At 39.9% G+C, this 26,587-nt stretch overlaps 1 protein-coding gene across 2 annotated transcripts; it reads right to left on the bottom strand.

Moving 5' to 3' along the window:
* Positions 1–1,805: 1,805 nt before the first annotated feature.
* On the bottom strand, positions 1,806–26,290 carry znf384a (zinc finger protein 384 a). 2 transcript variants are annotated; one of them, XM_057828289.1, is made up of 11 exons: positions 26,107–26,289; positions 20,136–20,203; positions 19,066–19,372; positions 14,494–14,616; positions 14,116–14,270; positions 11,304–11,380; positions 11,007–11,231; positions 5,690–5,857; positions 5,479–5,557; positions 3,603–3,761; positions 1,806–3,519 (listed from the first exon to the last, which is right to left on the bottom strand). In XM_057828289.1, the coding sequence occupies exons 2-11, from the start codon at positions 20,196–20,198 to the stop codon at positions 3,166–3,168; spliced, it is 1,710 nt and encodes a 569-aa protein (XP_057684272.1). In that variant the 5' UTR covers positions 20,199–20,203; positions 26,107–26,289; the 3' UTR covers positions 1,806–3,165. The 2 variants fall into 2 exon arrangements, with proteins under 2 accessions (XP_057684272.1, XP_057684273.1); XM_057828290.1 differs by lacking the exon at positions 5,690–5,857 and having other exon boundaries at positions 26,107–26,290.
* Positions 26,291–26,587: the final 297 nt, after the last annotated feature.

Here is a 26,587-nt window from a genome sequence, read left to right as displayed (position 1 = left end):
TGTTTTTAAAAAAGTCAAAGAATCTGAAAGCGGAAAAAATAATATTTGTGAAAACCTAAAACTTTTTTTGTGAATAATTGATTACAGTATTTTTCCTTTTTTTTTTTTCCCTTCTCTGAATGAATGTTGAATGTTTACACCCCCTGTCATATATATATATATATATATATATATATATATATATATATATATATATATATATATATATATATAAATATATATGGCTGAGTGGTTAGCACATCTGCCTCACAGTTCTGAGATCAAGGGTTCAACCCTGGGCTTCGGCCTTCCTCCCACATCCCAAAAACATGCATGGTAGGCTGATTGAACACTCTAAATTGTCCGTAGGTATGAGTGTATGCGTGAATGGTTGTATGTCTCCTTGTGCCCTGTGATTGGCTGGCAACCAGCTCAGGGTGTCCCCTGCCCACTGCCCGAACACCTACTGCCCTTAGTTAGCTGGGATAGGCTCCGGCACCTCCGCGACCCTCGTGGGGAAAAGCGGCATGGAAAATGAATGAATGAATATATATTTTTTGCTTTTGGTTTGTATTGTTGATTGTTCATTAATCTAGTCATCATGTTAATGTTTTAATTAAGATACATATATATATATATATATTAGTATAAAAATATTTTGAGCAATGTTCATGTCCATTTTCAAATGTGTAATACAACCCCTAGCAAAAAGTATGGAATTACCAGTCTCGGACGAGCACTCGCTCTGACATTTTATCATGTAGAACAAACTCAGATAAAAAGCTTGAAAAAATAATGTTTAGTTCAAAAGTGCAACTCTTTAGCATTCAGAAACACTAAAAGAAATGAATAAAAAACATTGTGGTTGTGAGTAAATGTTAATTTCATAGAGCAAATGCAGGGAAATATATATGGAATCAGATTCCAGCATCATCACCTTGTCCAATGCAGATTCTTGACAAGGAGATGATACTGGAACTTTTGTCTGGTGCTGTTCCAGTGAGATTTACAAAGATGACTGCATGAAGAAGACATCAAAATTCCTTCAGTCCTTGACAATATGGGGCTGCATGTCAGGCAAAGGCACTGGGGAGATGGCTGTGGTTAAATCTTCAATAAATGCAGAAGTTTACATTGAAATTTTAGTGTTCTTATCCCTTCAATTGAAAATACTGTATGTTTGTCGTTGTCGAAGATGACAATGTATCATGCCACAGATCTAAGACTGTTAAAGCATTCCTTGGAGAAAGACTCATCCAGTCATGGTCATAGTCTAAAAATAGTCCAGATCTCAACCCTATTGATAACCTGTGGTGGAAATTGAAAGAAAAAAAAAAAGGTCTACAGCCAGCCTCCGACCTGCAAGGATGATCTGGCAACTGCAATCAGAGAAAGTTGGCATCAAATTGATGAATACTCATCAAGTAGAGAGAGAGACTGCAAGCTGTCATAAAAGCCAGAGGTGGTGCCACTAAATACCAGAAATGTGTTTTATTTCTTTGTTTCTCATGATTCCACATCTTTTTCCTCAGAATGGAGTGATTCCATATATATTTCCCTGCACTAGTTCTATAAAATTAACTTTTGCTGACCACCACAATGTTTTTTATTCATTTCTTTTAGTGTTTCTGAATACTAGAGTTGCACTTTTGAACTAATTATTTTTTTCAAGCTTTTTATCGGAGTTTGTTCTACATGATAAAATGAGTGAGTGCTCGTCGGTGACTGGTGATTCCATACTTTTTGTTAGGGGTTGTAGTAGTTGTTCATCAATCAAGACAGGCTTCATTTAGTGCTGTAAGGTAGAGAACAAAAACAACGAACTTTAAAATCATTTGATATGAAATATGTTGGCGAACTTTATTTCCATAGTCTAAGTGCACGTACAGAATGCAAGAGCAGCACGGCACGCCTCAATGCTTTGGCATCAGCCATGACATTGTAATCCATTATTGTTCCTATGAAGACAACACAGAGAAAAATGGCGAATGGCAAGTGAGTTGAGACAAAAAATAGATATTGTAAATGGTCTTTACTGTCTTTTCATCTTGTCCAATAATATCAATCTGTGTTCATTCCAGTCCAAACAATTTTGAGTGAATATCACTGATACAACTTCCGTTTTTTTTTTTGTTTGTTTTTTTGAGGGGGCTCCAAAGTTAACAGGAGTTACAATTGTTTAAAAAGTTTTTCACACGACATACAGGACATGCTTCCCTTTTACAGAATTCTTATGTACAGCATACTGCCCTAATATAATGCCTTTAAATTGATAATAGTGTGGATAACATTTGCAATACAATTGTAACGAAAGAAGTTATAATATGCATGAAAAAGTCTTTTTAAACTCATGAATTATAACAGTACCTTTCAGCCATTATGTCATACAATCACATCCCCGCCCAACATCTGGCTGCCAAATAATGCGACGTAGGGTCACAAACGGTTATGTTTAGTAACAAAAAACAACAACACTGTTCTCTCTTCACATTCGCACTCTCACCTTCCTCTACTGGTAGAAAAATATGGACATATTAAAAAAGTACAGCTGACAAACGTAGAATGTGAAGTACAAGCTTCATCAAGTGCTTAGTTCGTGAGCCCCGCGTGGTTTAGTGCATTCGGTGATTGCCCCGCCACGACCATTTTGAGCGGCTGACAAAGTGTTGATGGCTCTCGCAAGGTACAGACGCGACCCTACTCGCCATGTTAAGTAGGGGTTGTGTACATGTTTCAAATAAAAATCCCAAAGCTTTAAAACTAAAAATCCCTCGCAACAAAGAGGGGTTGACTGCATGTTCCCTGTTTAATGTCAATAAATTAATCTCAAATCAGTCGTGAATTCTGGCCCGACCTGTTCGCTAGCGTCTGTTTTGGCGAACCATTTTGCCACTCAGGTAAAGGAGGATAAACCATAACTAGGGAGTCGAGGTGGCTTTTTGCAAAAGTCTGATTTAGGAGCCACTTTCTATTAGGCAGGAACGAGGCACTCGACGAAAAATTCGGGCTGCGCTCTGCATTAAAGCTTCTTCCTAATTGTGAAAACACTGCAAATCCCTTTGAGAGCCACGCCGAAGCACACGTAGAAAAGTCCTCTTGGAGAATTTTCCAGACTACGTTTAAGAGTTTTTCTTGGTATGTTTTTTTATCTTTTTTGATTATTTTACAATGAGTCTATCTTGTGGCCTACGAGTTCATGTGCTCCACCTGGATGGCGGAAGTGGAGACGGTGAGGCATAGGTCTTTGTGGTCTGCCACCGTGCCGGGTTTGTACTGGATCTCGCCAGCCGCCACTGTCTTGTACTGGTGGAGATCGAAGGGACACGGGATGACCCCTTCGCCGGGCTGGTAACCACTGGGGGGCCCGGCGTTAGGGTTCTGGCCGGCGCTGTTAGGGTTGGCCTGACCTTGAAGTGAACCCCCTCGACCTCTCCCCCTGCCACGCCCGCGGCCCCGTCCCGAGCCAAGGCCCTGCGCCTGCTCGGCTGGTGTTAGAGTGTCGGGGTTGTGCTTTCTCATGTGTTTCATCAGGTAAGTTTCCTACAGGAAGGAAGCGTGAGCAAACCATGACGTTGATGGCAATAGAATGTGAGACTCCAAAAATGAAGTTTTATCACTCGTACCGAGGTGTAAGAGCGGTTGCAGAGGCCGCAGGAGAAGAGCTTAGCGTGCTTGACTGTGTGCGTGGACAGGTGCACCTCCAGGCTTGCGGCGTCCGTGTAACCGCGGTTGCAGTTGTGGCACTTGAACGGCTTGTCCTTGTTGTGCTGACGTCGGTGAGACTAACAAAAGAGTGTTGAATCATGTTTAAAACGATATCTATTCACTAAAAATCATTTGTAGTGTATAATGAAGGGAAATAGTAGTTTTGCCAACATACTAATCAATTATCACATATATGCCTGCTTCTATTGCTTAAGCAGCTAATAAAATAACGATATTAAAAAAAACACCTCACACCCTTGCAATATGTTAACTGATGGACATAACGTTCTAAAATGACGTCGTGGCCACTTTCGGCTGAAGTTGTCCGATATTATCGGCTACCCGAACATGTTACGTCCACGATGACATACAGTGCTGCTCAAAAGTTTGTGAACCCCCTCAACATTTTGGAATTTTCTATTATTTCAACCTGATTTCCTAATCAATCAATTCAGTAGTTTTTTTTTTTTTTTAACAGTTGTGTTGTCGAGACTAAATTAAAAAGAGTTTTCATCAACTGATGTAGGTGCAAAATTGAACTGTTTGGTCACAACCAAAACCGCCATGTCTGGCGAAAAGTCAACACTGCATACCACCAAAAGAACCTTCTCCCAACAGTGAAGCATGGAGGTGGGAATGTCAAGATCTGGGCTTGCTTTTCATCCTCAGGACCTGGACAACTCCACATAGTCCAGGGAATCATGAATTCTGAGGAATATTGTCAAATCCTAGAACATAACCTGACGCCATCTGTTTTGAAGTTAAAGCTTGGCAGAAGGTGGATCATGCAACATGATAATGATCCAAAGCATTCCAGCAATACAACCAAGGAATGGCTGAAAAAGAAGAAGATTCGTGTTCTGGACTGGTCCAGTCAAAGTCCTGACCTAAATCCCATTGAAATGCTGTGGCGGGACCTGAAGCGAGCAGTTCATGCCAGACGCCCATCAAACCTCTCTCAACTGACTGCGTTCTGCAAGGAAGAATGGGCAAAAATCCCCCAAAGTAGATGTGAGAGGCTGATTAGTCACTACAGAAACCGTTTGGTTGAGGTAATCTCTGCAAAAGGAGGCGCAATATCCTATTAACTGAAGGGGTTCACATACTTTTGCACACATGATATCTGAGTTTTTCTTAAATCAACCACTTTTGTTAAATAAAGAATGACAATATAACTATTTCTTTTGTTTCAGTCCATTATTTGGAATGTCAGTATTGTGGATTTGGGTATAACTTAACATTTAATAAGGTTATTTTAGTTTTTTTTACAAAAAATCTGACCATCGCTGTGGGGTTCACAAACTTTCGAGCAGCACTGTAAATCGGTTTGATATCGGATTTTTGGAGTTGGACAATATCGGGATATCAGTTAAAAAGCCATTATTGAACAACTCTACTCTCATCTGACGCTGACAGAAGATTGCATGCCCTGACCACAGAACCACACAAACTCTTTTGCCTAATCCAAGATTGATGTCACCCCTGGACAACAACCCATCAGCCAATCGGATCAAAAGTCTTGCTTCTCTGCCCTCTTCAAAAAGCCTGAATACTTCTGTCAAAGGTTGGCAGTTCTCCATACGCCCAGTTCTTCTGTTTCCTGCCATTTTGTTGCTTGCCGCTATTTTAGTGACTATTCTCGACTTGGAATAAATTGTCATTGCTTTGGAATGTCGTTGTTAGACCCTTTCTTCAGATGATCATAGTTGTTGTTCTTGGGAGTCAGTGGTTACAACAGATTGAGCGTGCTGCGTTTGGCTATGAGGTCAATCGCCAACATAATATTTGCAGTACCTGCAGGTTGGAGAGTTGAGTAAAAGCTTTTTCACAGCCAGGATGGTTACACTTGTATGGTCGGTCACCCGTGTGAATCCTAGAAAGGACACAAAAATACACACCGCAAATCCTGAGTGAACTCAAACTTGAGGAGAAACATCTTTCTGCGTCTCGCTCCTTTTTATCGGACCCCCAGCCGACAGCCCTTCAACCCAGTCCAGTCCAATACCGTGTGTGCTGCTGCAGGTGGCTGAGCTGCCTGAAGGTTTTCTGGCAGTAGGTGCAGCTGTAGGGCTTGGCCCCGCTGTGGATTCGGATGTGCTGGGACAGGTAGCTGGAGTTGGCAAAGGACTTGGAGCAGTGGGGACACTTGTGGGGCTTGGCCTCAGTGTGGTTGCTGAGGCGAGACAGCCACGTGGAGGGGAGGGGTGGCGGGGGTTGATTGGATGGAGGGATGGATGGAACCAGAGACAAACAGAGAGGGAAAGAGAGAGAAAGAGCGAGAGATCTTTAGGCGGAAGCATGACCAAACTTCACAGTGAACTCAAGAGCAAATCATGCGTTCAAGTGATGCTTTGTGCTCGTTTGCGCTGTGTCCGACTTAGGAAAACACAGAAGTACAACAGAAGCAAGCACAGTCACGCTTCTCTCGTTCTCGCTCTCTCTCTCTTTCTGTGCGTCTCTCTGGCTGTGTTTGGAAATACTCCCTAACCACTAACTATACAGTGAATTGAATTATGGGGGATATGGTCCAGACCAACCAAATCGCGATCAAGAGACTATATAAGAATAACGCTTTTTTAAATTATTTGATTGCCACCTTATGCTGTGACCCAGATTTTTTTTTTTTAATCCTTACGGGGCACTCATTTAACTCATTGTTTCCCATTGACGGAGTTAGACGTCTAATCCATTTTGACTGGGTCAAATAAACGTATGGCACTAATACATGAGCATTCATAGCATGTCTTGCCAAATGAATTCAACATCTATCGCCATCAATGCCATGCAACGAGGTAAACACTAGAGGTGGGAATCTTTGGGCACCTAACGATTCGATTACGATTCAGAGGCTACGATTGGATTATAAATCGATTATTGATGACAACACCCCCCCCCCGCTATTAGCTGCTTTTGATGTTTTGTACTTTAGTTACAAAAACTGTAAAACAAATAAATAAATAAATTTTTTAAAAGCCTCGCAGGCTTAAATAAACGATTATTTCAGTATCAAGTTAACAGTTAAAAACAATAAATAATATACTCAAATCCCCATTCTGTATCAGCAGCTTTAAACTACATTCAATTAATTTAATGTTGTGAATCAACCGTTAAAGTTGTTAAAATTGCTCCCGTTATTCTAGAATTTCCCTTTTGTCTACTTTCGACATGTGAAAGTTTAAAACTATTTTAAAGATATTCAAGTCAATATTTTACCGATTTAGGAGTATTTTAGACAAAAAGTTAATTAGGTTCGCTTGGAAGGTTCGCTACAACAGCCTTGCAGGGAAGTCTACTGCTTTAAGATGGCGGCTGTTTATCAACGCCCGCATCTAGCTTTCTGTCCATTGCATCTAGTCCTATATAAATATGATATCTACCGTGCCAGTATGTGGACGTACTTTGTAGCAGCTGTTGGCAGCAGTCGAATATGTTGTTGTTGTTTTTTTTTTTTATCTCGCGGCATGAGTTGAGCTCGAGCCGTGAGTTTAGCATTGGCATTACCCGAGGGGCCGGGTAATGACAAGCATAATGTTTAGCTACTCTCGCTCCGTTCCTCATTGCCTCCCGAAGACCGTGCAGCGCGCTGAGTGTGTTTTACTTCCTCTTTACTTGGCATATTTCAATAATTGGAATTTGGATGTTTATGAATTGTTTTTGAATCTTCCACCGCCGAATCGCGAATAATCTAAGAATCGGAAATTTCGCACACCTCTAGTAAACACTATGAAAAACTTTAGTCTTACTTACTGTGTCAAGAGTGTATTTCATTCATTTCTTTTTTATTAACATCAATTTATACATTTATTTATTTAAAAAAAATATATATATATATAAACACAGTGAAGCGTAATAATTAAAAAATAATGTATTAATTGCTAATATTTAAGTTTTTTAAATTGACCAAAAATGCAATTTGCTCTATAAAGGGTTAAAGATTTAAAGTAGGGCTGTCAAAATTATCGCGTTAACGCGCGGTAATTAATTTTTTAAATTAATCACGTTAAAATATTTGACGCAATTAACGCACATGTCCCGCTCAGACAGTATTCTGCCTTTTGGTAAGTTTTACAGCAAGGCCTTTTGTGCTGTCTAACAGCGAACTCTTGTGGTCGCTTTGCGACATGGTTTAATTTTTTCTTGCCAGTTCAATATGGCTGCACGACGTCTCGGGCTGACGCCTACGTTGTAATGTTGTGCTTATATGATCCTTGGACAAGATTTGTCCGTAAGTATGGTTGTTGTAAAGAATGTACATATTATGTTAGTAAGCGAAATGTTCTATTTTTTTGTATGAGACGCTTTTTGTTTATGTTTAGTGAACCTGTATAGCGTGCTAAGCTAACGTTGTTGCTAATGCAATGCTTGTGTACTTTTTTTTTTTAGTTTTACGACGGTCTAAAGAGGACAATGGTTTGAGGCTATTTTATTAATAAATCAGATGAAAAAGGAAGAAGTCTGATTATTAAGGCGTCGTTCACTAGCTGTCTAGCTTTGGAAAAAGTAGACGTTTCGGAGTGAGGACAGCATAGACAGATTTAAATGACAGTAGAGTGAAATGCCCACTACAGTCCTTATGTACCGTATGTTGAATGTACAGTGGGGAGAACAAGTATTTGATACACAAATACTTGTTCTCCCCACTGTATATATCCATCTTGTGTCTTATCTTTCCATTCCAACAATTTATTTTACAGAATATATATATAATTTACAGAAAAATATGGCATATTTTATAGATGGTTTGAATTGCGATTAATTGCGATTAATTACGATTGATTAATTTTTAAGCTGTAATTAACTCGATTAAAATTTTTAATCGTTTGACAGCCCTAATTTAAAGTGATCTAAACTTAAGTGGCCACTGTCCCCGAAAGGGTAAAACCTAAACTACTTAAAACATACGATTAATAACCAAAACACTCAATTGGACAGTCGTCAAACTTGCTGGGAGGGTACAGCTTAGCCAGAGGAAAAACTAGTTTTATTTTTTAACCGATTGGTCAAGAAATGAGAGAAAAAATAATGTTCCATCTCGACCTCCAGTTGCCACCATCAACACAGGAACTCACTACATTTCAGATAAGCGCTTGCTACAGAAAGAAATAGCCTTATTTGAATCAAAATCAGTAAAAATGTGTAGCTTTCCAAGGAAAATGAATAAAGTAGCTATGCTGTATACATTTTACAGGAAATAAGCAACCCTCCTGATAATAAAAGGTGCACCACTTTCTAATTTACTGGGGTCTGGCACATTTGTAGGAAACCTGCAGCTCTTGGAACCCTCTGATAGGGCGCCGTTGAATATTAAATAAATGAATATTTGATTAGAATTTATTCTGGCACGTACGAGATCTAATAAAGTAGTTTAACTTTCCTTTTGTAGGCGGATAAAGTCAGGCTCACTGTTTTGTCTCTTTGTTGCCCAAGAACAGTCCCACAAGAAGTTCAACAGCTATGTAAAGTCACGGTTGTCACTCGGAAGGTGTACTCACAAGTCGTCGCTATTCACAGGCGCCCAGACTTGTGGGTACACCTTCCGAGTGGCAACTGTTACTTTACATAGTTGGTGAATTAATGACTTGCGTGAGTGTTCTGTGAATAAAGGTGTGAAAAGTGAGCATTTATTGTGCTTACGAAGAGAAGGCTAAACTCCTTTGTTAAGTCAATTATGCACCACAGAATATATATTTATGTATACAGGGATCCCTTGCTACTTTGCGGCTTAACCTTCGAGCACTCTGTGAACTGCGGATTTTTTAAATAACATCCAAAATAAATTTAAAAACAGAAAAAAATTGTCAAAAATTCAAAATTGAGAAAATATGGCACGAAGCTAGCCCTTGTGCTAGCAGAAGGTAGAGAGAGCACGTGCAACTCAAAATCCACCTGATTTGCTGGCCAGCATCCCCCGAGATCCCGAATTAGGAATCACATAAGGTAATTGGCTGAGACGTGATTGAACAGTACAGTACAGTACGTATTATTTACATTATTTATACATTACTTTATGGATGTTATTTGCATTATTAATAATTTTATTTACAATTTTCAAACTATTCTTCAATATTCTAATGAAAACATATGCATTTATAGGGTTTTATATACATTTATTGATATTACCGGTATACATACACAAAAAATGTATGTCAAAAATGGGGGGGTGACACTACTTTGCAGTTTATCACTTTACGCAGTTGTTTCTGGTCCCCGTTAACCACAATAATTGCGGCATTACTGTATATACACATATTAGTGCTGCAATGAGTAATCGATTAACTAAAGTAATTTGATTAGAAAAAAATATTTGAATTTTGCTGCTTTTGAGTATTTGTTTAATTAAAGTGGCATTATAATGGTTTGTTTTGAAATTGTTTGCATTTAGTTTTATTGATTTGGGTGGATACAGTGCCCTCTACTGGCAACAGTGAATATGACATCTCGTCTCATTTCACATGGCTGAATCCAGCTGCTCCCTGTTAAGACCAACACAAGCTAAGTTTTTGAGCTAATGTATTTTTTAATGCATTTGTAATTTAGTTTATATTGGGTAAATTTCACCGTTTTTTGAGGGAATGCGTATTTTTAAAAAAAAATTAAAATACGCATTTAAGCTAGCGGACTTTTGTTATTAAGTTAGCCACTTGTTCTTTTGTTGTACTTAGATCCTCATTTATGTGGTTTTTTTTATACCGTATAAGGCTCAGCTCAGGTATTTTAATTCTTTATGTTCCTTATCCGATTACTCGATTATTCGAATTATTGATTACTAAAATAATCGATAGCTGCAGCCCTAATATAAACTACTGTTCAAAATTTTGGGGTCTAAGGACATACACTACTGCGTAAACGGGAGTGTATATGTAGTTGAACTGACACAATCACTTCAAATATCAGTATGTGCACATGGCTCCCAGTGTAGTCTTGTCAGTGGAAACTGGGTCGAAATGGCTCTTTGAGTGATAAAGATTGCTGACCTATGGTCTGGCCTGCAAACATGGGACAGGCCACTCAGGGATAGGTTCGCTAATTAGTTTGGGCCAAGAAGTAAGGTGTACTTGCCGATGGCCCAGCAATAGCGAGGGACTTGGGGCAGCGGTTTATTTGCATTAGACAGGACTCTCAAAAGAGGTCAACCATGTTAGAGATATTAAGTGAATTTTAAAACAATGTGTCTTAAGTAGCCAGAGCAGCTTTAAATTGAATGTTGCACCTGATGAAGACATTTTCAAAAGAGAGCTGAATCTTCCTACTTTTCTACCTCCGGAGCTTCATGCACAGCAAGGCAGGCACATGCATGCTGTGAAAAAAGAAAAGTCAGGTACCGTGTGTGCTGCTGCAGGTGGCTGAGTTGCCTGAAGGCTTTCTGGCAGTAAGTGCAGCTGTAGGGCTTGGCCCCGCTGTGGATGCGGATATGCTGCGACAGGTAGCTAGAGTTGGCGAAGGACTTGGAGCAGTGGGGACACTTGTGAGGCTTGGCCTCCGTGTGCGACTTTGCGTGGATTTGCATGTCCGACTTGCTGAAGAAGGTCACGGCGCACATCCGACATCTCAAAGGGTGAAAGGAAAAAAGTGAACATCTTAATAGTTAGTTAGTTATGACTCAGGTCCTGCAGTCCAACCTGTACGATTTGGGGCCATCTTTACTGGAGTGGTCATCCTCATCGTTGGACAGGTCGTAAGGATCGGCGGAATGGTGCTAGAGATTAAAGAAAAAAAACTTCAAACTCTCATGTTGACTTTGCATGGTTTTAGATTTAAGTACCGTATTTTTCGGACTATAAGTTGCAGTTTTTTTCATAGTTTGGCTGGGGGTGCAACTTTTACTCAGGAGCGACTTATGTGTAAAAATATTAACATATTATGATATTTCACATGTTATTTTGGTGTTTTGGGGTGACACTGATGGTTTGGTAAACTTGTTAGCATGTTCTTTATGCTATAGTTATCTGAATAACTCTTAATAGCTATGGCCACGTTCGCGTTCTGCCTTTGGCAATGTGTGTTCAATTGTATTATTGACTTTTTAACATTGAAATGCATGCTTTTAGTTTGTGTTGCCTTCACGCCCACGTGGGGGGGCACTCGCACTTGTTTACACGAAGAAGAGAGCTTACACGCCAGAAGAAGACTGACAGCTACGCAGCGTCTCTGAGTGGGCGAGAAAGAGAAAGACATGGCTGCGAACTTACGTTCATTGTTTATGCTTGTAAAATATCTCTACAGAGGCAACACCTGTGTGTATCATCTTTTCTGTTGTTGTTGTGTGTTTTCCACCCGTGATCGGACACTTAGAGCCATTTGTATGGTTGTTTGAACGATGTGCTAATGCTAGCGAACACATGCTAACCGTTTGTGTTTTGCTGTAATAGCCCCTAATTATCATTTATTTACGTTGATGCGAACCTGTTTGATATCTAGGACGAAATTGATTCAGCAAATTATACGGACGTCCAGCATCATTATTTGGGAGTTTAGCTCTCCGTATAGACCCCAATCACGTGACGTAACAACTCCGCCCCCGACTGGTGCCGCCACGTTGTCCGTCAGCTCATCGTGTTTACATATTACCGCTACGTACATTCCTCCTATTACTGCGTGTTTTTCTGCTTGTCTAAGGAATCACCACCTAGTAAACGAACCCAAAAACCTGACAATCGTTAACATTGATTAATCAAAATGGTGAAGGCATGTGTGGCGGTTGGTTGCAGTAACAGAGAAGATAAACGGTCATTTTAGTAGTTGCTGTGTGCCCATTGTTAAAACGGCAAATCTCTAACGCAGCACGGTTTGTTTATCTCGGTCCATGATGCGTTTGTGTCGAGAGCCGTCAGACAGCGGCGAAAACATCAATATGATGCCAACACGATCGCAGACATCATCAGACGGAGACTACGAAGCTCGTCGCCACGGTCGCGCAGCAAGAAGGTGAGCGCAACAACAGGTGTTGTGCCGAAAAATAGCCGCCCTGCATGAAATGTCCCCCCTGACGGGAGCGCCCACACGAAAACCACTATCTTGTACCGTGAATATGTGTTATTTTACTCTGCTTGAACTAATAAATGTCATACCTGTGTGATTGTCATTGGGATATGGTCGTGAAAACCTGTAGACTAATACATTTCTGTTCAAAGGTGGTTATGTGGCCCAGTCCACGATTTGTTACTAAAATACTAATATTTTGTGTAATTCAATTATTTAAAACTGATATTACAGTCGTAAATCCATTACTGTAATGCGTCCATGAAAACATCAAGTTTTCACGTCAATAAAGCGTTATAAATAAGCGCTCCCGTCAGGGGGACATTTCACGCGGGGCAGCTATTTGTCGGCACACCCCGGCCCGTTGTCGATCAAGTTTCATTTTACAATCGTGACAACGGTGACGCTCAGCTGACCAAATGTCGGTTTATATTCGGGCCGGTGCCAATTTTGGGTACCCGACTCCTCATCGTGACATAAACTGGAGTATGATTGGAAATTTTGTGCACGGGACGGACCGGACGGGAGGAAACATCGGTTTGGGCATCAAATATGGATCTGCCGACTGGATCGACCGATGCTTTTCCAAATAACGGCTTTTATGCAACTCATCCAATGAGTTTACAGCGTCTGAAAGCACCGGGGATTCCATAATTTGCAAGTGAATCCACCTTTAGAAACTACGATCATTGACAATACGGACACACAATGACGGACAATATGGCGGCACAATACAGCGATCACGTGATTGTGTGACGTTGGTGATTGGGGTCCATAGCCAGGGCCGAGACGCAGCGTCCTGGTGAGGACAGTATATTCGCATTTCATTGTTCATGCATCATGTAACATCATACTGTACACTTATTCAGCATGTTGTTCTCTTTTGTATTTTTATATTAAATTGCCTTTCAAGATGACATATCTGTTCTATGTGTTGGATTTTATCAAGTAAATTAACCCTAAAAATACAACTTATACTCCAGAGCGACCTATATATGTTTTTTTTTCTCTCCGTTGGACATTTTATGGCTGGTGCGACTGATACTCAGGTGTGACTTATAGTCCGAAAAATACGGTAATGTCACCGCCTGCTAAACAATGTACTGTGTACTTAACGTAATCATCTGTTTTCACACAATTTAAGCTATTTTATATAGCCAAGTGTTTATATTTGTTGCAACACCTTAAAAACAAACTATTTTTGCATAATTCTGCTCTGACAAACAAAAGAAAGAAAATTACATTTTTATAGCTAATGCAGTTTTCTTTAGTAGGCTAGAAATTATATTCAGTCTTTTAAAAGGTGCTGTAAAACAACTATCCCACGTTTTGTTTAACAATGCTGCCATAAATTTATATTAGGTGTAAGAAAATCACATGGCCAAAAATCAAGTTCAGTTTCAGACACTATGGGCCGATCGGGCAAGCGAAAGCAAAACAAAAGAGGCTGACCTGCCCAGTGGCAGCAAGGTGCGCCAGTATTAATGCGTCACTTCCTGGCGGAAGGGCACTGCTCGTTCTGTTTAGCGTCTGCTTGCTCTTCCTGCCTCGCTTGCTCGGTGTCGACATGACGACGGCTGGCCCCCCTGACATGTCACTCTTCTTGTCTGCAAACATAAACCCGTCATCAACATCTATCCGCCATGGATGGTGACAAATGAACCAGATTTGCTCTAAATATGACCACGCAGTAACTTTGAAATAGACCACTTAAACTATGGAAACGGAACAACAACCCTCCGAACGGTATAGCTGCTTAAATGTTATTTTACAGACTAATTCATTGGCTTCTATCCCAAAGAAAAGGCGCGCGAGTTCCCACAGCTTCACCTGCGTTTGAGGGATGCAATGCAGATACGATCATGGTTGCGGCGGAGTGAGGTCCACCTGCAAACGACTGCGTGGAGGCAGTGGGTACCAGCGTTCCTTGTGGGGTTGTAATGACCAGGCCCGCTGAAAGACCAAAACCAAAGTCAGTTGAAATTATCAAGCTAATGTTTCATTAGCAATGTCCAGTGATTGCAATGTTAATCATCCTAAAAACTGTTTGCGATGAAATTAACACTTGGTTTCAGTTCCCCAAACCAAAAAGTCATAAAGTCACATGATTATAGTCCACAGGTGTCTAACTCAAGGGTTGGGGGCTAGATCCTTCCTGCAATGTCATTTTGTGCATTGACTTCATGATCCTGGTTGAGATATTAAAATTTCAAGTTTTATGGGTTAAAAATCCTACAATAAGTTGTTTACTTTTACTGCTCTTCTGATTTTACAATATGAAGTATTAATATGTTGTTGTGTACATATAATTTGGGGAGATCATTTCTAAAATATGTATAACGAAAGGAGAACCCTCAGCAGACAAATTCTAAGCATCGCCATATTTGTGACCTCAGTGACCTTCAACTCCCTTTTATCATATCACCTTCCCTGCAAAAAAGAGTTACAAGTACAATATAGGTCTGCACAATATATCGTTTGAACATCGCCATGGCAATGTACGCACGGGCAATAGTCCCATCACAGGAGCTGGATTTTTTTTTCTTTCTTGAACACGAGTGTGCAGAGACATGGATCCATTTTATATACAGCAATCTTCATCATTCACAGATGAACCCCCTTAGCCTGGATTAAAAAATATTAAATGAATACAATGTGATCTTGTTAAGTCAACACAAGTCTTCCCAAGCTATTCAGTAATCGGAAGTAGAGCAGGGCAGTAAACTGAAAATGTACCTTTACCGAAATTCTTCACGATGACCGACGTAATTTTGAGCATGTCGGTAAATTTGGTAATTTAATAAAACAAGAAAATATAGTTATTTCATCCCGCTTTGACTCCGTGTTGTTCAGCTATGTTCATTCCCCTTTAAGAAAGCTGTCGGTGTTCTTACGTATGGAGTCACAAGTTTATCAGGAAGCCAAACAAACAGAACCCCGGTAGGCAAACGCTAGCGGCTAACGCTACAAGCAAACGTGATGGAGTGTGGCTTAAGGGAGCTTTGCCAAACTTTCACCCGACATTAAGTAGACTCTTGGCTGCATCCAGACGGGCTTTCACCCACAGTCCTCCCTTGTTCTCACTAGAGATGCACGATAATATCGGTCACCGATAATTATCGGCCGATAATGGTAATTATGACGTCACACAGACAAAACGAAATTCAACCGATAATGCAATCCGATAATTATATACTTGATTTAGCCTCCAAATGTGCGTAATCAACAGTTTTGTCAAATTCTGCTAGTTTTAAGGAGGTGTTTTTGCAGTGTAGTAATGTGATATGTGTTAGGAATAGCTTACTTTTAAAGGCATTTTTGTGCAACTTGGTTGTTTACTCTCTAAGTAATTGTTGCCAAAAGCTTACCATTACACAATGTCATTGCCATTGTTTAGATGTTGGAATTTACTACTTGTTCACATTTGATGTGGAAAAAAATAGCACTAAATTACATTTTTGCACAGTAACATTTGATCTTTGTATACTTTAAAATTTTACATACATATTTGAATAGAATTATCGGCGTGACATTAACGGTTATCGGGTGGAAGGGGCAGGAAATTATCGGTTATCGATATCGGTTGAAGAATGTATTATTGTGCATCACTAGTTCTCACGATTTCCGTAGGTGCTTTCAGTGCTGTCTACTGGTAGCCAGGCCACAGGCTAACACTAGCGGTTAATGCTACAAATGAATGTAATGGAGTCGGATAGCGGCTCTTACCTTGTCGAAACGGCTGAACCTTATGAGTGGATTTTTGGATTATTTTGTAACTCTGTCTGTGTGTGATTTCTCTGATAGCTTTTGTGATGGCCACACATTCAGCATAAAGTACAATCCAACAGTGAAAATTATAATATGACCGTTTAATGGCCCCAGCTGTTTTTCTGTATGTGCTGAACTCTGTGTCATTACTGCCATCATAAAATCTTAAATGTTTCATTTGCAGAAGATCAATATATCTTTAATGTGTGTATGTCTGTGTGTGCTTGCATGTATTAAAAAATGCACTGGGGGAAAAAAAAAGTGAAACCTTGAAGTAAACACTTGTGTTGAGTAATTATGTCACAGCAGCCATTAACAATACGTTGTCTTTTTGAAGTGTACTGTTCAAGCTGTAAGTCATTTATGTTACAATGACATGTTTGCACAGGCATATTGATTTTGACAATGTACATTGTTCAAGCCATACAAGCTGTTATAAATGTTCATACTTGAATTCTTATTGTTTACAATAATTTTTTATATACTTAATGTTTAGAATGCATGTACAATTGTTAAATATTTTAAATTGAAAGCTGGTAAATAAATCAACGAGAAACGGTTAATCTGTATTTCATGCATTAATTCAGATTTTCAAATTATATAACAGTCCACTTGGGCGAATTTATCTTCATTTATCGTCATCGAGGTAAATCTGCTCAATTTACCGTGGTACGTGCTTAAGGCCATATCGCCCAGCCCTAATCGGAAGAAAATTCTTCTAGTTTTAATATCGCAATATATATGGCACACCCCCAAAAAGTCGCAATGTCACTTGGATCCAATATCGTTCAGCCTCACCGCTGTTCCAGCTATCGAGTCTGGCGACTGTTCCGCAGATCAAATTCCCAGGGCGGAGCAAGCCACAGCAAACAGAGAGCGGAGTGGACCAATCGGCGACGGGCGGCCGTGACGTTAGTAAAGCGACAAGAAACTCTAGCACAAGGTCGTAAATAATCGAGGAGAGCGGAAAACTTTATTCAACATGGCTAGCGCGACACAGACTCAATGTGTTTTTGGTCATTTAAAACTGAATTTATCGCGGATAAGAACATATTCTCGGCTCTCCCGTTCGCCATTTTTGTTGTTGTGGAGACGACTTCCAACGCATAAGTGTGACGTTGCTCGTTAAGAACACGTCACGCAAATAAACAAATCTGATTGCACAGACGATTTCGTTCGGGCTCCAGAGACCAATAAGGAGCTGGGTCCCAGACTCTACAGCTGGAATAGCGGTGAGTCTGGGGGGCAGTTTACATGGCAACTCTGCGACACAAAGACGCAATGACTGCGTTGCGGAGTGCCCTCGCGTTCGTATGGTGTCGGCGAAGACGGAAGGTAAAGACGCAAACCTAAAGTGGAAGAATTAGATTGCGGGGGCTTGCTCCGCATGCATATCATACTTCTTTTGGGAAGAAAATTAATGTGAAGACAAAAAAAAAAAAAAAAAAAAAAAAAAAAAAAAGCTGCTCATGTACCGCAATGTATAATGGCTACTCTACCATGTATTGATTGTGCGTCCTTGGTTGAAGGGGACGGGACTTGATAAGCATATGCTTCTCCCGTCAGCCCTTGTCTTTTCTTCATTTTTTTTCTTAGGGTTAATCATATCACAAAGCCATCTTGTAACTGTCAATGATACCGATGATGATGACAATAAATAAATAAATAAATAAAAGCTCCCGCCACGCCGATAACGTCAGCACTCGTACACGTCACATTAGGCATGCGCAGTGGTGCTACTAAACATTAAAAACAGCAAATATGGCGGAAGGTCGGCTTTAATTTACTGTTTTTATAATTTTTTCAATTTAAAAATCTGACTTTTTGAACAAAAGAAAATGCCATTGCTTGGAGTGGGCATGTTGTCTTCCGGGCTGAGGAGGTAAAAGTGCATCATTCGCTGTCGCCTTGTAAATCTGCACTCCCCCCTAGGGTCTGGCATGAATACCACATAGTTTTCATGCGAAATTGCGACACTGTTCGAATGGAGACGGAACCATATAAATGCAAACATGAAATTTTTCGTGTTCTCAGAGAGTCACCATGTAGTGAGTGAAGTAATGAGTTCCAGGCTACAGAAGACTTACTACAAACAGGAAACAATCACGTTTCCCGGTTTTACATTTCCGGTACTGATCTTTTTTTTTTTTTTTTTTTTTTTTTTTTTTTTTTTAAACCTGTCCTGTTCAGCTGTTTCATACTGATCTGATAGGCCAAACGCTTGTCGCTTTATGTTCATTCTCGTAGAAGCATGCAAGGCATGCACAAGCAGCAGTTCCGCTTTAGGCCAGAGAAGGCAGTTGCGAGTAAAAAAAGTGACAAACTCCTTGTGGAGTCTTTAAATAGGCTCATCTGCCATCAAGTTATCGTAAAAATTCCTTGTCTGACTTTCACCTCATGACCCTAAAATATAATTACCTCTTCCATTCAATATTACAAACAGATCCGACAAGTTTGATTTTTTAAAAAATCCCTTAATTTGTTCTTGAGTTGAATACATAACCTTCCATAGGTTTCACCCACTGGTAGAAGTATAAATGAGTTTGATCTCCCTAATGCAGCATTCAGAATTGAATATTTCACCTATTGTCATATCGATCAATCATGTAAAACTCGATTCAACTGGCCACTCACCTGCAGTCATGATTCCTGTGGAAGGAACAGGCACAACAGTGACGTTCTGCGACGTGTGCGACGGGTGCACATGACCACCGACAGAGCCCATGGACGCGCTTCCGCCACCTCCAGCTGAGCCGCTGCCCTCCTGTTTCGTGACCACCCTCAGCCCAGCGCCGGCCTCCACTGAGCCAGGTATGGCGAGCACTGCCGTCGGATAATGCGGGCCTGCGGAGGACGCCGCCGAATGCGGAAACGCAGACGCGCCGGTCTTCTCGCCGCCGAGCTGCTCCTTAGTTTTGTTCAGGAACATGGCACTCTCGATCTAACGGGGAGTGGGCGGGGCAAAGGGGCGGCGGCGGGGTGAAGGGATGACGGCAAAACAAGTGAGGGGCAGGAAGTTGAGGGGTGATAAGAGGAAGGAGGCGAGGCAAAAAACATGATGATGATGCAAGGAGAAGGATATGGAGAAAAGAGAACAAATAAAAATAAAGGTGAGATGCAAAGAGAAGGAACAAACTTAAGAGTGAGGAGAGCGCCGAGAAATGAAAGGAGAGACAGGAGTAGGGTTGCAAAATTCCGGGAATGTACAAAGTTGGGAACTTTCCATGAGAATTGGAATTTTGCTAAACTGAAGGTTGGCGAAATAGATCAAATTATTTGTGAAAAATATATTATACAGTGCTGAGTTTTTCATTTACAAACTATTGTGAGCTAAAATATCAAGGTACGAACAAGCATTAAAATACTGTTAAATCCTCTAATGACAAAGTCAAATAATAATATTTATGCTTTTCCTTCCTATAATTCCCATGGAACGTTCCCAATTTGGAATTTTCCCCCAAATTCCCCCGTTTCCTTTCCCATGAAAAATCACCCAAAACTTTCCACCCCTTTGCAACCCTGGACAGGCGTGACCATGTGACTGGCAAAACCGTCAAAGCAGTCACATGACGGATGCGGGCGGCGTGCGTGGCAGAGCAGAAGCGTCGACATGGACATAAAACTGCAAGGAATCCTGGGACATGGAAAACATGCCACGACACCATGTGCATTCAAGACAAGGCCAACAATAAGGTTGTCTCTACCTGTCCTTGTACAGTGGGGACGGGAGACCAAAAGTAGGACGAGTTGAAATGGGATTCGTCCATTATTTCTGGAATTGAAAAGCATCACACTTAGAATACAACGATGTACCGCCTCGTCCTCTTACACACTCCTTGAGGTAACTTTCCTGTTCTATACTCCATCCGAAGCGTGGTATACGCATAAATACTGAGTTGAGTTACCCGGTTCAAATTATGGCCATAGGCAGGTATGTATTTTGCTTGTTTGTTTTCTTTCTGTTTGTCCAATAAAGCGATTGAAATAGCATTGACGGCTGTGTTTGTATATGATCACGTGTAGCCGGATTACAATTCATAAGAAAACTGTTATGTACTTTAAGGTAGATGTGCAGTCACGGTTGACATGTTGCACCTGATTTAAGTGTGAAATTATCACAAATTTTGGACATTCTACCGACATCTGTCCTAACGATCCAAGTGGAAAAATTTACAAAATTTTGCATTATAGAGAGAAGAATTAGTGACATTTTTGTGGAGATTTCTAAAAATAATTCATACAATGACCATTTCATTCCCTCCCCCCAAAAAAACAATCATTTACTTATGTACATTAGCTGTTCTTCTGCCCCAGGCTGCTCTTCACACCAGCTTGTGATATTTCAGTTGTTTTTCGAGTAACATTGCGTGAGTATTGAAGCACTAAGTTGGAGAACCCCTCAGAATAGCTGCCTTTTCCGAGCTTATTTTTCACTTGAACTACCGTAATTTTCGCACTATAAGCCGCCACCCACCATATTTGACACAAAAACGACATTTGTTCATACATAAGCCGCACTGGACTATAAGCCGCAGCTATCCTCACTGTATTATGGGATAGTTACACCGAAAGATATCAAACAGTACACTTTATTTGACAGCGGCACCATAAGACTATCATAAATGGTGTTATACTTGTATAGCGCTTTTCTACCTCTCAAGGTACTCAAAGCGCTTTACACTACATTGCCATCTACCTACTGGTGACACAGCACCAGGAGCAATGTGGGGTTCAGTATCTTGCTCAAGGATACTTAGGCGAGTTCATCAGGGTGGAGAATCGAAGCCACAACCTCTGGGTTGGGGGACAACTACTCCACAACTGAGCCACGCCATCCCCAAATAAGACATCCCCCATAAGACCAAATGAACCACCAAGAAGCTTTGAACCAATTAGCTCCAAAGCTTCATTGCTTCAAGAAGCTTGATTTGGCCGTTGTTCTATTGGGGGAGACAGTCAACCCCTGCTGCCAGCTGCTGTCAACACTGCCGTCATCCAAAATGCCACCTAGCATGCATTGCATCGCTACAGAGGTAAATAAATCAAAATTCAGGTTCTGTGCTAATTATTTCTTCAGTTACTGTTCTAGTTGTTTCATTAATTGCTGGTTATGGAATTTATTAACACTTTATTTGAAGGTGGCGCCATCAGATTGTCATAAGATCATCATAATTATGACATGACACTGCCATGAGCATTAAATAACGCTTGTGACGGATGTCATTTTGTGTCATCTGGCAAATTATCTCCCTTTTGGATGGTTGTAAAAGATGCGAGCTGGACATGGGAGTTAGTGACATAATTGCCGGATGACACTGAACCCTTTATTGCCAAACGTATCACATTTGATACACCTAAAATTTCATGATTTTGAGACCAATTCAGAATTTTGACAATTCTTTTTGAAAAAAAAATTGTGGATGCAAGTCAAGACATACATCTGCAGGTTCCATGAAAAAAAAAAACAGGATTTAGCAAGGGTTATAGATATCAGAGCGTTTATTACACATATTCATTTTGACTTTTCTTTTTACAAATTTCAATAAAAGGTTTCATTAGGACCTTATTTTTCAAATTTTGGGATTCTCTGATAATTGGGTATTTAAGGGTTAATGACATCTGTCATAAGCATTCATTAATGCCCATGATAATGTCATATCATAATTATGACGGGCTCATGGCAGGCTTATGACGCCGCTGTCAAATAAAGTGTTACCTATTAACCCAAATAAATCAACAAATAAGATGCACTGGACTATGAACCTCAGGATTCAAAATGAGGGAAAAAAGTAGCGGCTTATAGTCTGAAAATTACGGTAGTCATCTCATCAATTGCACAAATTGGAGATGAACACTACTATCCTGTCCATCCCATATGAAAGAATCTTGTTTACTAAATAGGAAATAAAAACAATTTCTCTGATATGCAAGAGTGGACATTTTATCAATGCCGGTACACTTTAGGCCAATCAATTATGGAAGCATTTGAAATTACCTGCCCTTCCCTGGTAATAGCATGTGTTCACAATTTGCATGCATTATTACTTTGAGCAAATGTCTTTTATAAGGATGTCATTTATACTAAGTGTTGCGTTTCCCTTTTGGAAAAGAATTTATATTGATCCATTCTAATTTAGTGATTTTTTTTTTTTTTCAAATTTCAAAACAAGATTCCCTATCAGTAATACACAAAAACACTCCCCAAACATGCATATTTTCCAATACCCACAATAAAGTATTTTTCTGGAAATATCTAATTATTATTATTTAATTCTATGTTTGTTTTACACTATTATAACTAAAAGATGCACCGATACCGATACCAGTATTGGCAGGGGGGGCCGATCCGGCCCGAAATGGTGTTATCGGTGAGTACCAACAAAGAGGGCGCCGATACCATTTACCGGTCCAGTATTATAAAACTTGACCGCAGCCTTTTTTACGACTACACGTGATCACTTTGCATGCCAAGAAGTAATCGCTATTGGCCTGCTCCAGACCAATGAGAGCGGGCCAACAGCCACTCTTAAACAATGCCGGGGCAGCTTTTTCATATGTCGGAAAAACAAACTACGAGAGGAAAATGTCGACGGTCTGGAAATATTTCAGTTTATAATCTCCGTCGAATACAATGGCGGCATGCAAGATTTGCGGCCTGAAAGTTTTGAGAGGTGGAGTTAAATCGGCCAGTTTCAATTCCTCGAACCTGATAAAATATTTGAAGACGAAACGTGAACGGACACAAAGAGTTTGTGGCTACAACAGCAGCAACTGCTACCAAGAGAAAGGGGGCTGGACCAGAGCAACAAACCCTAGTTGGTTAAGGTTTAACTCGTTTACTTTACTTTTATTGTCTTTTATTTAAAGAAATGCCGCAGAATTTGAGACTTGTTCCAAAAGTAGGGTTGCCACCTTTCAGAAATAGAAATAAGGGACGCCCTCCTCACGCCCAAAGCCATACATGCGATAAAAAATAAGGGACATCTCCAAAACTCCTAAAATGCATAGAAATGCACCTATTTATATATATTCCGTATTGGTTCAATACAGAACACAACTTTTAATTCCCAATTCGGAACGATTCCTTATTTCTAGAGATGCACAATAATATCGGTCACCGATAATTATCGGCCGATAATGGCAATTATGACGTCACACAGATAATCCAGATAAAACGAAATTCAACCAATAATGCAATCCGATATATACTTGATTTAGCCTCCAAATGTGCGCAATCAACAGTTTTGTCCAATTCTGCTAGTTTTAAGGAGGTGTTTTTGCAGTGTAGTAATGTGATATATGTTAGGATTGGCTTACTTTTAAAGGCATTTTTGTGCAACTTGGGTGTTTACTCTCTAAGTAATTGTTGCCAAAAGCTTACCATTACACAACGTCATTGCCATTGTTTAGTTGTTGGAATTTACTACTTGTTCACATTTAATGTGGAAAAAAAATAGCACTAAATTACATTTTTGCACAGTAACATTTGATCTTTGTATACTTTAAAATTTTGCATACATATTTGAATAGAATTATCGGCGTGACATTATCGGTTATCGGGTGGAAGGGGCAGGAAATTATCGGTTATCGATATCGGTTGAAAAATGCATTATCGTGCATCACTACTTATTTCGAAGGACAGGTAGCAAGCCTATTTAACTAAGTGGGGTGGAAGTAAGCAAAGAAAGCTAAGCTAAGCGGCTAAGTCTGTGTTGCTGCTGGTGCACAGAGAGGGAGGCTAATAGAGAGACGGGATAGTGTGGTCAATTATTATTACTTATAATTTCACGAAAGTTGCACTTTGACAGCCAAAACAAAGGGTTTCAAAAATTTTATTCATTCATTGTATTTCTACTTTCTTACTGTTGGGCTAGTATTATACATGTTTTAATTTTACAAATTTAGCACTATGTTGACCTTTGAGAGCCAAAGGTTTATTTACTAATGTCATCCATACCAGATATGCAATAAAAACTTCTACTGGAATCACTTATATATATATATATATATATATAGTATATATTACAGGTGCACAATAATTAATGGTCCGATAATTATAGGTCCGATATTAGAAATTATGACATCATCCCAATAAATCCAATAACATTATTAATTTGCCCGATAATATAGTATTTTTAGCACGGTGTCGGTGGATTGGGATGTGTGCGCGTTTGTTTCCACTCCTGTTTTGCCAGTATGCAAAGTTTTGTTACTGTTCTAGAGGCCGTATTTTTCTATCACTGAATGATGAACCTTGCAATGGCAATTAGCAAATATTTGCATTTTATAGTGTTATGTTTACAAGTTATTGAGAGGCCTTTTGGTTATTGATAGATTTGCTGTCCTATAATTGCCAGGTTAAGAAAGTTGTTTCACGGACAAGGACCACAACAATCTCCTCTTCTGTTGCACCAAATTTTTTATCTGCTGACAAAGCACAATACTTGTTGGTTTATGTATTGTGATTGACTGAAATTATATATATTTGAAGAAATAAATATGGGCACTTTATTTGAAGTCAAAACTGTTATTGTCTTTGTTGTGTTCATTAAAAATAATGTTCATGTCGTCATGAAAAATCTGGTTAAGTCAAAGGCAAATATATGCTGAATCCACCACTAGTATTTTTGACTTCTTGGTGTTCAAAAACTCAGGTGAATATACATCTAAAAATATATGTATATTATCGGTTATTGTATCGGTATCGGCCTTGAGCAGCAGGAAGTTATTGATATCGGTGTCAAAAAATGGATGTCGTGCAGCTTAAATATATATAAATTACAAACAAAGTGGTATCGGCAGATACTGCACAAACAGGTATTGGTATCGGGCCCAAAAAATGGTGTCGCTGCAACTCTAATTATAACACACAGTCAATTTTGGTAAATTTAATCACATTGCTAATTACTGTACCAAAGTGAATGTCAATATGACATACAACTGTAAAAATTTACATTTAGTACATTATACTTAAAATTGTGCATGATACAGCAGGACTTGTATTTATTGCCGGAGTGGTGGTACTTGGTGCAATATGTTTAATAAAAACCATTGCTTATGCTTACAAAAAACTTCTATATTTGTCTCCCGTTTTTAAATTTGAAGTCAACATATTTTATGTGAGCATTGTTAGCCTTTTAATTTTAATAACACGTGCCAGGCCAGGATCTCAACTCACTTAGCTGTGACATGTTACAAAGAGTTTTAAACGTGGATACGGGTGGTTTTAGCATCTGACATCTCTGCTAAGAAGGTCTAAGGGAGCCACGGCGGCTTAGGTAGCAATACCACATGCGGAGCTATGCTAAGCTAAGCTAAAGGGGGCTAACTTGCCTCCATTAATTTTCTCCTTTTGTTCGCTAAAGCTACGCGGAGGCCGCAGTATTGGTGTGCTTAGCTGGCTAAACATAAACAGGCTGGGTGGTTGGCTCACTCTGCTACACGCCGATCATAGCGTTGAGTCAACATAAAAAAGAGAGGGGGAAAAAAAGTGTCATATTAAAAAAAAAAAAAAAAACGAAGGCAGGCAGGGTTGGGAAGAAAAAAAAAAACATCGACGCCGTCGTCGCCTCGCCAGGGAGACGAACGCTTCAATGCAGACTTCCGGCCGCTGGGACGACGACGGCGCTCGCAGACAGTCGGTTAAAAGCGATAAATAACTCCAGAGGTAGTTACCGGTGGAATCCACTGGCCTTCAGCTCCCCCCGGGAGCTTCCTCGAGTTGGGACAGTTGGGAAAGTTATTCCAAATCCGCCTCTCTTACCCTCAGATATTCCTTTTTTTTCCTCTTCGATTTTTTTTTCACCCTCTAGCGGCCCGCCAGTGTAAAGTTGGTCGGTTGGTATGGTGTCATGTACGTATTTCCGCTTGATTCTTTCAAAGCAAACACAGTTCAACTCTTTAAAAATAAAATATCGGTGGATAGAAACGCTCTGTGTTCTTTAATATAAATCTCATATTTTCAGATGTCTAAATACATATAGGGTTGACGTGCATTGGACCTCAACAATGTGTTAAGAGCGTACATGAAACCCTATTTTGAAGGAAAAATAACAGTTCTTGTACCCGAAAAGAACTTGACTGCAATTCCAATGCCAATAGGGTACCTTCCGGTGTGTCTATTAAAAATAATATATTTATGAGATGATGTAAATGA

Source organism: Corythoichthys intestinalis, chromosome 22 (assembly GCF_030265065.1).
Source record: "Corythoichthys intestinalis isolate RoL2023-P3 chromosome 22, ASM3026506v1, whole genome shotgun sequence".
Lineage (NCBI taxonomy): Eukaryota > Metazoa > Chordata > Actinopteri > Syngnathiformes > Syngnathidae > Corythoichthys > Corythoichthys intestinalis.
Note: the sequence above shows the minus strand (reverse complement) of the source record. Positions and strands in the feature narration are given on the sequence as shown.